Source organism: Otolemur garnettii, unplaced genomic scaffold, assembly GCF_000181295.1.
Source record: "Otolemur garnettii isolate 467f Iridium unplaced genomic scaffold, OtoGar3 scaffold00092, whole genome shotgun sequence".
Classification (NCBI taxonomy): Eukaryota; Metazoa; Chordata; class Mammalia; order Primates; family Galagidae; genus Otolemur; species Otolemur garnettii.
Window position 1 is genome coordinate 6,916,457 of NW_003852487.1, and position 12,970 is coordinate 6,929,426.

The following is a 12,970-nucleotide window of genomic DNA, read 5'->3' on the forward strand; positions in this document are numbered from 1 at the left end:
AGGAATTAATAAAATTCAAATTAATTTGAAAGTTTTGCAGAATTCAGAGAGGCTCTTACCACTATGTGCTTTCTCAGCCAATAACTATCAAAAGTACAATCTTTATTATTACTATTATTATTATTATTGACAATGTCTCATACTTTTGCTGCCCTGTGCAGAGCACTGTGTTGTCATAGCTCACAGCAACCTCAAACTCCTGAACTCAGGTAAACCTCTTGCCTCAACCTCCCAAACAGCTGGGACTACAGGCACCTGCCACAATACCCAGCTAGTTTTTCTATTTTTAGTAGAGCCAGGGTCTCATTCTTGCCAGTCTCAAACTCCTGAGCTCAAGTAATCCTCCCAGCTCAGCCTCCCAGAGTGCGGGGATTACAGGTGTGAGCCACCACCATGCCCAGGCTCAAAGTACAATCTTGATTGACATGATTAGGGACTAGAGTTTGGAGAAGATAATGGAGATGTAAGAACCAAGTTTTCCAGTTGCATATGAAGGACTATACTATAAGCACAGAAAGTGGACAAAGGACACAGTTGGCAATCAGGCCACCATCATGGAGCTCTCCAGGAACTGCTGGCCGAAGTCTCTAGAGGTGAGCTTAGCCAAGTTGGTTCAGACCACATTGTAAAAAGTGCTCCTTCCACACATGAAGAGTAGCAAGACAGTGCAAAGTATTCCCCCAAGAGGTTTTAAAAGAAGAAAAAGACATATAGAAGGACCGTGCACAGATGACCTAGCTTGAGGCTCAGCTCAAGGACCACAGTGTCCACTCCTGGCCCATATTTCAGGCATTTTCTAGTTACTGGAGTGCACCATGCTCCCAAGGCTGGGTTTGAATAAGGTTCATGGGATTCCCAAGCACAGTTCATCTTTTTGCTATTTTCCCCAGAGAGCCCGGAGATTTGAAGAGAGGAAGAATGATGGCCTTTGCTAAAGTAACTTCCAACTAGATAATGAAGGCCTTCTTTTTATAGACCTTCAGGAGATCTGAACATTATACTACTACTTCTTGTGAAGCTCTCTGATTGATTTTGAAAAGTGGTTTCTTGGCAATATTTTCAGATTTGAAATAAATTTAAATAAATAGAATGGATGTTAAATCTCTTCAAGATGCCATCACAATACCTAGCAGTAGGATTTCTTTTCTACAGAAATCTAAAAAAAAAGAGTGACACCTGTGGCTCAAAGGAGTAGGGTGCCGTTCCCATATACTGGAGGTGGCAGGTTCAAACCTGGCCCTGGCCAAAAAACAAACAAACAAACAACAACAAAAAAAAATAATAACTGCAGAAATTTAAGAAACAAAACCCGAAACTCATGGACTTTCAGGAATTATTTAAGAGAGACTGAAAACTCCAAGTTAAAAATAGCTTTTACCTGACTCCAGGAGGAGCAAGTAGAATCAGTAATTACCCAGCAACAAGAATCAGTGTGATGCCAAGCTCCTTTAAGCCCTGTCTCAGGAGCACAGACAAGTCAGTTCAGCCCATCAACTCTGCAGTCCAGGCAGGAGTTAGGGAAACAGCACCTGTCGCTGGACAGGCAGGCCTGCCTTTGAATCTTGGCATTTCCCTGAGAAGTTTATTTATAAGCTTGGGCAAGTAACTTAATTCTCTAAGTCTCAATTTTCTCATCTGCAAAATGGGAGTAATAACAATAGTACCCTATCCTTACCCTCTTTGGTGCCTGTGAGGATTCATTGAGCTGACATATGTAAGCTTTTGGGTCATCCTATCTGGTAAAATAAACACATGTTAATGGCTATTGTTAGTATTTCTACTACTTTTACTCTAAACCAAGGAATTTCTCTAATGCTGACCTACTCAAGGACATCCCGGAAGAGCTCAGTTTTGGAGGGATGGAGGGGAAAGAAGTTTGTTGCTTGAGAGCACTGAAAGTGGATTTAAATTCTACATCTCCTTCAAGTCCTCCATCTGATGTTAAACACTTCGAAGTGCCCATAACAGGTACTCCACACACTCACTTTGCCAACTCATTATATTCTGTCTCAGATTACCCCTTAGTTTTCTGTCTTTTGGAGCTTGACACATAACATACATATGGAAGGTAAATAAGAAAGAATAAGAATGTGTGTCACTATTAGCTCTTTTCTCCTTCTTCTTTCTCCACTAATAGCCATCTTAATAATTAGATTAATGATGAAATCTTCTGGTCACTGAGTACGTTGTGTGCTTGGCACAAGGCATCATACCTTGAAGTGGGGGGAGGTCGTAGTTTGAAAAACTTTCTCCAGGTGTCTTCCAAGGTTGACCATAACCCACATTAAGAAATGTGGGACCTAATCAAGCTAAAAAGCTTCTGTACAGCTAAGGGCCCAACAACTAAAGCAAATAGACTACCTTTAAATGGGAGAAGATATTGGTATGCTAAAAATCTCACAAAGGGCTAACAACCAGAATCTACAAAGAACTCAAACAAATTAACAAGAGAAGAGCAAATAATTGCATTTATCTTTGGGCAAGAGACATGAACAGAACCTTCTCCCAAGAAGAAACACCTGGAAACATGCTCCTTTTCCCTAATCATCAGGGAGGTGCAAATCAAAACCACCCTGAGGTATCACCTAATCCTAGTGAGAATAGCCCATATCACAAAGTCCCAAAGCTGCAGATGCTGGTGTGGATGTAGAGAGAAGAGAACACTTGTGTGTTGTTGGTGGGACTGCGAACTAATACAGCCTTCCGGGAAAGAAGTATGAAGAATCCTCCAACAGCTAAAAGTAGACCTTCTGTTTGATCCCATTACTAGGTATCTACCCAGAAGAAAGAAAATCATTTTACCATAAGGACATTTGTACTCAAATGCTTATTAAAGCTCAATTCACAATTGCAAAGATGTGGCAACAACCCAAGTGCCCATCAGCCCCGGAATGGATAAATAAACTGGTATATATAGCATGGAGTACTATTTGGCCATAAAGAAAGATGGAGACTTTACACCTTTTGTATTTATCTGGAAGGAACTGGAGAACATCCTCCGAAGTAAAGTCTCACAAGAATGGAAAAGCAAGCACCCAATGTACTCAATACTAATATGAAACTGGTAGATGAACAACTCTAGGCCCGTAGGACAGAAAAACACAATTCAATTCAATAGGGGGGGAGAAGTTGGTAAGTTCTCACCTAATGGGTAGAATGGAGGATATATGGCCCAACTCCTGAGTGAAGGGCTTAACTACAAATTGGACTTTACCTAATAAATGCAAACAATATAACCTAATCACAGATACCCTTAATCCAAAATTTTAAAAAAAGAGAGGACAAAAAAGAAATATAAATTACACTCAAATCAGGTATATATCTCAAATTTTTTTTTGAAATAATGTTTATATTCTTGAGAGGCTTTCTGATGCATTTCTATTCTCCTGAATTCTTTCATTAAAATGATGGCTGTGAGACTATGGAGAAATTGGAACTCTTATACATAGCTGGTGGACATGTAAAATGGTCCAGTCTCTTTGGAAAACAGTTCGACAGTTCCTCAAAATTTTAAACAGAGTTACCAAATGATCTAGAAATTCTATCCCTACATATGTATCCAAGAGATATGAAAAAACATCTGTATTAAAAATTTGAGATGAATGTTCATAGCAGCATTATTAATAGTAATCAAAGATGGTAACAACCAAACGTCCATCAGTGATCACTGAACAAACAAAACGTAGTATGTCTATACAATGTAGCCATGAAAGGAATGGAGTAGTGACTCATGCTACACTGGACGGCTCTTGAAAACACCATGCTAAGTAAAAGAGGCCAGTTATGAAAGACCACACAGTGGGTAATTTCATTTCTATGAAACATCCAAAGTAGGCAAACCCATCAAAACCTACAGTAAACTTGTGATTGTCTTGGGCTGGGAGGCCAGGTGGGGGACATGGGGAGTGGGTATGGAGTTTCTATTTGAGGTGATGAAAATGTTCTAAAACTAGAATGTAAAACCCTGTGAAAGTGCAACCCCCCCCCCCCACACACACACACTGAATCAAATACTTTAAGGGGAAGAATGTATGGTATGTGGATTACATCTCAGTACAGCTGCTCAGAATATATTCATTGCTCTCACCATCCCAAATGCACCATGATACAGTGGAGAACTATTATCCCACAGTGTGCTGCTGCTATCCTTTTCTTGAGAATGACCGCTTGACCAGGGGAGATGGCAGCTGGTGGTGGGTGATGGGCAGACAGGTGTAGGGGTCAACTGTGGCAGGGGGATGAAAGCCACCGGTGGTGGCACGTGTCCCTTGCCTGTCTACGACCTTGACTGCATTTGCAGCAGCACCTATCCTGCAAAAGGACTGCATTTCTCGGCCTTCTTGACAGCAGGGGTGGCCAAGGAGAACAGAAGCCCTTGGTCAGATTTCTGGAGAGCTTCTTTGCTTCTAATTCTTTTTATTGTGTTAAAATACATATAACATAAAAATCTTAACCATCTTAACCATTTTTAAGTGTGCAGTTCAGTGGCATTAAACACATTCATAAAGCTATGCACCTTCACCACCATCCATCTCCAGAACTCTTTTCATCCTGTGAAATGATCCCCATTAAACACTCGTGTCCCATTGCCCCTTCTGCCTAGCCCCTGGAGACCACCATTCCGCTGTCTGCCTCTGTGATTCTGACAATTCTAAGTACCTCCCAGAAGTGGAATAATACAGTATTTTTCTTTCTCCTCGTTTCACTTAGCATAATGTCCTCAAGGGTCATCCCTGTGGTAGTATGTTATAGAATTTCTTTCTTTTTTAAGGCCAAATAAAATTCTATCACATATATATGTAACATACATATATCCACATTATATTTTGATCATTGCTCATATGTTGATGGACACTTGGGTTGTTTTCCCATTCTGGCTATTGTGAATAATGCAGTTAGGAATAGGGATGAACAAATATCTCTTTGAGATTCTGATTTCAGTTCGTTTAGATATATACTCAGAAATGGAATTGCTAGATCATGTTAATTCAATTTTTATTTTTTCTGGAAACTGCCATACATTTGCCATGGCGGCTGCACCATTTCACAGTCTCACCAGCAGTGCACAACGGTTCCAGTTTCTCCACAAACTCGCCAACATAATCTCTCTCTTGTAACAGGTTTGTACTCTGTTGCACAGGCTGAAGTGCATAGCTCACAGCAACCTCAAACTCCTGGGCTCCAGTGATCCTCCTGCCTCACCCTCCCCAGTAGCTGGGCTTATAGGCACCCACCGCAATGCCTGGCTAATTTTTCTTTGTTTTATAGAGACTGTCTCCCTCTTGCTTGGGCTGGTCCTGGTCTCAAGCAATCCTTCTGCTTCAGCCCACAAAGTGGTAGGGCTCCAGGTGTGAGCCTCACCCTTGCTTTCTATTGTTTGACAGTAGCCATCCTAAAGGGTGTGTCTGGGGGAGACTTTTGGGAGTATAGAGGCTGACTCAGACCCTTTTGTGCCTTTCTTCTCTTTCTCCCTTGCGTTCAAATATAAGGGCACAGCCTCCAGAAGCCACCTGTGACCTTGGGGAGAAATCAGTTTCAGGGCTGATAAAGAAAGGAGGGAGGAGAGTGAGTTCCTGACACTTTCTTTCTTTTTTCTTTTTTGAGACAGAGTTTTATTTTGCTGCAGCATTATAGTTCACAGCAACCTCAAAGTTTTGGGTTCAAATGATCCTCCTGCCTCATCCTCCCCAGTAACTGGGACTACAGGTGCCTGCCATAATGCCCGGTTACTATTTTTAGAGACAGGGTCTTGCTCTTGCTCAGGCTGGTCTCAAACTCTTGAGCTCAAGCATTCTGCCTGCCTCAGCCTCCTAGAGCCTTGACACTTTCCTGAAGCCACCTCTGCTGTCTGCCTTTGGACTTCTTTTCTGTGACTAAATAAATTCTTAGTTTGCTTACTCCCCAAGTTGAGACTCTAGTAGCAGCCAAAAGAATTTCTAAACGATATACCATCTAAATGAACAAACTCCATTGCACAGGAGCTGCAGATCCTCTCCTGCCAGGACTTCCACCTCCCTCACCTTCTGCCAGAGCTTCTCCCCGAGGCCCGGCTCCAGAGGGAAAGGAGGAGCCACATACCTTGTGATCTTGAAAATCCTCAGCAGCCGGACACATCGAAGTACAGAGATGCCCAGGGGAGACATGACCTTGGTCTCCACCAGGATGGTCTCCAGGATTCCCCCGCACACGATGAAGCAGTCAAAGCGGTTGAAGAGGGACACGAAGTAGGCCTGCAGGCCCAGGCTGTACATCTTCAGGAGCATCTCCGCCGTGAAGAGCGCCAGCAAGGCCTTGTTGGCCGTGTCTGGCAGTCCCGGAGAGGCAGGCAGGGAGGGAGTGAGTGGGGGTAAAAAAAAAACAGCAATTACCACGTTTGGAAAAGAAGCTCTCCCACCCTTATACTGATTCTGTCTACTCAGTCCAGAGCAGAGCGATTAGGGTCAAACCAACAGGAAAGGGCTGTCCGGTCACAACCACAGGAGATGTTTATTGAACATCTTCACACACCAAAGGCTCAGTACACATTCTCTTCTCATGCCCGTTTTCCAGAGGTGAGAGGTGAGGTTGAGAGAGGTGAGTGATGTACGTAAGTCAAGCCCCCACAAGTTGAAGCAGGGCTGTCTGAGCATGACTCTTCCCCCCAGACCAATTGCCTCTCAGGGCCCTGCAGTGGGAGTCTGCTTGATTCCCCAGGAGTGACGCTGAGGCTGGTTATTGGGGCCCTCTTCCAGGGGCCCGGGGATGGGCGGAAGAGCAGTAAGAACCCAAAGAGGACCCCTGCGCCCAGGCTGATATTTTTGTCTTCTCTGCCTGTTGGCTCATGTCTTTCTCACATGTTCTGTTTAAGACCCCCTTGAGGCTGCAGTAAGGCCTGGAGTATTTAAAATCCACTCTGGGAAGTTGGCAGCCCAGGGCCTGAAATAGCCAAACAAGCTCCAGCTTGTGTCCCTGTCACCTGGCCCAACAGTGACTGTGGGGCAGGCAGATGGCGTGGGCCTGGTCAGGTTAGCTGTGCTTGTTTCTAACAAGGTCGTGTATTTTACTGGGAGGCTTGAGATCTGCCAGGCCCTCAAGTGTCTCCAGCACGGTGCCTGCCAAGAGCCCTGGACACCGGGCCGCTTTCCCATCGACCTTCTGCCTGTGGATATTCCCTCCGGGACTCCAGGCTGAGTAAGTGTGAGGAAAGTGGTACAGGGCCAGGCTGCTGCTCACCTTGGACTTCTGTGAGCCAGTGGGGCTGGTTGTAATGCTCAGAGGCAATAGTGAGAGTGTTGAGGAAGACCAGGAAAATCACCAGCCAGTAGAAGATGTTGGACTTGACTGCGGCGCGGCACTTTCTTCTGCAGAACCGATTCCATCGGCGCCAGTATCGGCTGAAAGGGGGAAAGGAGAGAAGGGCAGGTTGGCTGAGTGTTCCTCCAACCCTAGATGGACCACTCTGGTTCTTTTCACTCCGACTAACCGGCCTTCCTAGAGCAGCCCAATTTGGTGTCAAGCGGCCCAGCTTTCCATCCAGTAAACTGGCCCACGCCACTTAGTGGTATGGCCCTGGGGATGTCCCCAAATTCTTCTAAGCTTCGGCTCTCTCATCTGTGAAATGGGATTAGGGTCAACCTTATGGGATTGTTGTGGGGATTGATCAAATTACTTCATAATGAATCTGGCTGCATTGAAGTTGAAGGTGCTTGATAAATAGAAACATTTGTGTTTTCTAACGATGGCATATTTGAAACAGTACTGTTAAGTATTAAGAGCAGCACTAGTTATACTGGTGGTATGCCTGGTCCCCTACTAGGTGTGTCTCATGCCTCCTGCCCATTCTTTAACTCTGTGAAGCAAGTATTACCCTGACCTTGACCAGTATCACAGACTGGCAGAGCCAGGAGTGCTTTCTGTCCAGCCCAGCCTCTGGGCCTGCTCTAAGCTGTCTTGTCCACGTAGTGTAGGGGGCCTTCTGGAGCAGAGGTTCTTGGCTTTTATGAGGTTATAGAATTTTTTGAGAGTCTGATGAATGCACAGATCCTCTGCTCAGGAAAGTAGGCACAGCCCTGATGCTCAGCATGGTCCATGGATGTTTCCACAGTCTCCTGGTTAGGACTGTTGTCAGTGACTGTCTGTCACACCTGGTGATGCCTGGGCTTGCCCAGGGAAGCTCTGAAAAACTCCACTAGTCCCCAGGCTCCAACACCAAACCAATTAAATCTGATTCTCCAGGGGTTGGGTATTTTTTAAATATCCCCCCAAATACCATTGGCATTTTGAAAAGTTCCCTGGTGGCTCTCAGGTGTAACTATGGTTGAGAACCATTAGCCAGAGATCCAAAGAAACACTCACATTTTATGATTCTCTGGTGTAGGGGCTTACAGCTTCTCCCTAATTTCACCCTCTTGATACAGAGAAAATACACGGCTATATTTGGCAACTCAGGAGACAATGTATTTAATAAATGCCTACACTGTGCAGAGGAGAGAGGGGAGGCTTCAGAGGAGCTGGAGGAGACAGAAGCGGGCCCTCCGGAGGGTGCAGGCAGGGAGGGCCCTGGACTTCAGAAACCAGACATCTCACAAAACCAGTCCCTCTGTCACCTGGTAGACCAGGGATAGCATGAGGAAGCATCTTTCAGTTGTATGGGGTGGAGGTGGTAAAAGCAGTAGCTTTATCAACAGAAAAGAGGATCTTGCTTTGGCAGCAATTTTGGAGGAGGAATCAGTGGGGCTGAGATGACTGGATGTAGGGGGTGAGAGACAAGGGCACAGGGGGTACTGACAGAACACCTAGGTGGAGGGCTGGAAGGATGGCACTCTCCTACATAGGGCCAGGGGAGGAGGAGCGGTGCCCCGGGCAGGGTGGGCTGCACAGGTCTGCATTCCATCCCTGGGAGCGCGAAGACCCTCTCCGGTGAGCAGCAAACCTTGCAGGAGACACTTACCCACCACCTGGGGGAAGTTCACCACCCAGAGAAGAAAGACCACCAGGTTTCCAAACGCACACTAGCATCCTTGCATCCTCTAGACCAGTGATTTTCAACTGGTATGCCACAAACATTTGTAAAGACTGTTAATCAAATTATTTTTGAAAGAAGTTCAAGACACAGTAAGTATATTCCTTTATTTACTCTTTTTTTGGACCAAAAAGTGTAACTAGAGGTTCAAGGGTGCTGTGAGATAAAAAAAGGTTGAAAAACATTGCTCTAGACACACCATCCAGAGAGGACTGGGAGGTGGAAAGAGGGACAGAGGGATGGGACAATGAGTCCCGGTAGTCCTCAGAGAGAGGCCACCTCTGGAGGTGACCAATCTTGGCATTGAGAATCTTATCTTGCCAGGGCATGACTCTGCTTCTTTCCTGTGATTGTGATTATTAATATTGCAGAGAAGTTTGGTAAGATAGTTTTTTCCTCTAAGACAATGAACTTTCAGGACAAACTTGTATCTGATCTTAAATAGCTTACCTTGTAGTTACAAAGAACACTTTTAAAATAGATACAGTCTCAAGTTTCAGAAATCACTGATAATTGTTACTCAGAGTCCACAGCCATCAAAGCTGCCTTCTCTTGCGGGGTGCAGGAGCTGACTTGGAGTGAGATTAACACCAAACACTTGGTTAGGTTCCCCTCCCTGGTGCTGTGTGGTCAGGCCCATTGCACGGGTCTGGAGATGCTCTGCACAGACGCTGCAGGAGTGGCTGGGATGGACATATAGGACAGTGTCCCTTTAAAGTGGACTGTGCCTGTGCACAACCACTCAGAGGAGTCACGTGGATTTAGGCTGGGTGGTGGTGGTGGTAATTACTATCCAGAGAAAGTATTTAAAGATAATTATACACCTCCCACTCTTCAAAATATAGCTTTGCTTGACAACTGGTTTCCTGGCAACACTTCCTACTGTATAATAAATGTAATGGTTTATTAGAATGTGTAAATTTATTTGTGTTTACATATGCATGGAGGATATAGAAATTAAATGATAAAACAGGGAGGGGAAATTTGCCTGCTATTCATGCTCCTTTTGCATGAACCAGAAGTCATTTACTCTAGAAATAGAAACTTCCATATGCAGACAGAAGAGCGAGGGATGGATCTGAATGTCTCTCATCTACTTCCCTAAATTTCTGCATCTGCGTGCTCCCATGGGAAATCTCTGCCCTGCCACCCCAGGCTCTACCTGACCTTCCCCCAGTGCTGGGCCTTGCTCTTGCCTCTGCGGCTCACAGAATGTCCTCTCAGCTTACGTCCTCCGTCCCTTCTGTCCTGCCCTCCTGTAGGGCTCACGCTGACAACCTTTGCTAGTCTTCCTCGCCTGGGACTACTGGAGCTCTTTTATCTGCATTGCTCATTGTGGTTACACATTCAACACATAGTCACTAAACATCAAGCACAGGCTGTTCAACAGTCGTACAACAGACACAGGCCGCCTTGTCTGCACAAAACCCACACGAGACCCAGACCACTAAGTGTGCAGTCACAGTAGCGGGTGCTAAGTACATAGGGACAGAGGAGTGCACAGAAGGACATCTTAGGCAGGAAAGGGTCCCCAGAGGAAATGACTTACCATTTCCTTGTATTCAGTTATCTTTATTTTTATGGTTCCTGCCTCTCCAAGGAGCTCAGAAGGGCCACAAGGGAGATGGCTGTGTTGTTCACTTTCTTACAGACCGTGGTACTCAGCACAGCCCCACCCGCCCCCCACTCCCACCCCTGGCAGCAAGAGCCCTGGGCTGACCAGCTGGTTGAGCAGCAGAGACAACAGTATGCAGATTTGCTAACTTCCTGTGGAGGACAAGGCTTAGCATTCCTGGAGCTCTTCTGACCTAGGGCTGAGGGTGCAAGTGAGCAGAGGGCAGCGCTCTCAAGACAGTCTGCTTGGCATGCCACTGCCGACAGGCATCTGGAATACTAGACAACATCAAAATGATGGACATCACAGGCTCTTGCTAGTGGCTAGAGTAACTTCCCATCTTTTATTAACCGAAGCGAGGACAAGTGATACCAAACATCATCAGATTTAATTCTTTTATAAATAACTTAAAATGGGCTATTAGAGACTGGGGCCAATTTGGGTTCACGCCTTATCGCTGATGGTATGGCAAAGGCAGAGAATACTGGAAACACTTTCCACTGAGGACTAGGCAAGCCCAATTTTAGAACTCTGTGAAGTTCATTTCAGAACTCCATAAAGTTGAGATTCAAAACTCTTAACAGATTATCTGATTAATCCCCGCAGGTTGCAAAAGCCTTTCTGAATCTTTTGTTCTGTAACTGTTTACATACTATTTTGAACAGTGAGCTCAAAATCTTGCAAATTCCTCATTTTAACTAATTCCTCCAACTGGAGACCTGGATTACCTAGTATTATCAGAATGAGTCCATTAATCTGGTAAATTTTCCATAAAAGCCCATTCTAATATTTCTTTTCTATAAACCACGACTTTGTATCATTCGGTCTTGCAAATGAAACAGGTCACTTTCAAGCTCAAATTCTGTTGTCATTAAACTGTTTCATCTCAGAAAACGATTATGAATACTTTGATAATTTTTGGTGGCGTTTTCAATCTACTGTCAGCTTTGATCGTCCCCAAACAGACATCATCAGTGGGCTGTAGAATCCAAAATAGATGGTACTGTTTGCTGTCTGCTCAGAATCTCTAGGGTGACACTCTCCCATGTGGCAACCTCTAGCAACACATGGCTATTGCCCACATGAAATGTGGTCAATCTAAACTGAGATGTGTAGTAAGTATAAAATACACATACAGTGTGGTGCCTGTGGCTCAAGGAATAGGGCATCGGCCCCATACACTGGAGGAGGCAGGTTCAAACCCAGCCCTGGCCAAAAACTGCAAAAAAAAAAAAAAAAAAAATACACATACACAGGATTTCAAAGACTTAGTACAAAGACATGAATGTGAGATAGTACATGTACATGACTGTGTATATTAATTACATGTTGAAATAATGTTTTAGAGACAGTGGCTTAAATAAAAGATACTAAGATCCATTCCTCCTCTTTCTTTTTACTTTTTTTTTTTAACACAGCCACTAGAACATTTTACAAGTGCACGTGTGGCTTGTATTTTATTTCTGTTCAGTGGCATGGGTCTAGACCAGTGTTTTTCAACCTTTTTTTTATCTCATGGCACACTTGAACCTATAGTTAAACTTCCGTGGCACACTTAAATTATGTCGATCAAAAAAAGGAGTAAAAAAACACTGTGCTTTGAACTTCTTTTGAAAATAATTTAATTAATGATCTTTAAAATTATTGTGGCACACCTAAGATCTCTCATGGCACACCAGCGTGCCTCAGCACACCAACTGAAAATCACTGCTCTAGAGTTATCCACTATGTGCCCACGATACACCAGCCCCGCAGGAACAGGGACCAGTTGTGCCTGGGCAGAACCTCATTACCTGGTGGCACCATCATTGGCAGCAGGCCCCTGGGTATGAATTCTGACTTGGCCACATACAAGCCCTAGGACCCTGGGCCTCTCTAAGCCTCAGGATCCTCATCTGAAAATGGGTTTAAATGCCAACCTAGTAGTAATAACGAGCCATTGGGAAGTGGCACAAGGTCTGCTATTTCTGTTGCATCTTGAGTGGTGGCTAAAGAGGTAAGTGCCCAGGGGAGTGCCCACATAGCAAGAGGAGCAGAACCTCCAAGCTGAGATGCTGGAGGCGGACGGGCACGACTGCTCTTTCCCTGCTTTTCAAAAGCACGGGTTATATCATAGATCAATGGATTAAAACAAAAAACAAAACTGTCCAGAGTGCTCTGGGCAATCTCTAACTCAAGAGAGTCAATGCAAGTGTGTATGTTTCTTTTCCATCTCCAGATCACATCCATCCATTCTTCATTCATGATTCACTCATTTGCATGGAATGAGAATGACTTTTTGAAAATATTTTCAAATGTATTTTTATATCCCTTTCCTCTTACTGTGTGGGGCTTTGGAACTGTTAGAAGTACAA

General features: G+C 44.6%; 1 protein-coding gene across 1 annotated transcript in view; it reads right to left on the minus strand.

The window, feature by feature from the left end:
- The window catches only part of CACNA1C (calcium voltage-gated channel subunit alpha1 C), a 559,438-nt gene that overhangs the window by 124,067 nt on the left and 422,401 nt on the right, over nucleotides 1-12,970 (minus strand). The window contains exons 11-12 of the mRNA XM_023516536.1: nucleotides 7,213-7,373; nucleotides 6,079-6,304 (exon numbers count right to left, since the gene is read on the minus strand). Coding sequence (XP_023372304.1) covers nucleotides 6,079-6,304; nucleotides 7,213-7,373 — 387 coding nt within the window. The remainder of the gene's footprint in view (nucleotides 1-6,078; nucleotides 6,305-7,212; nucleotides 7,374-12,970) is intronic.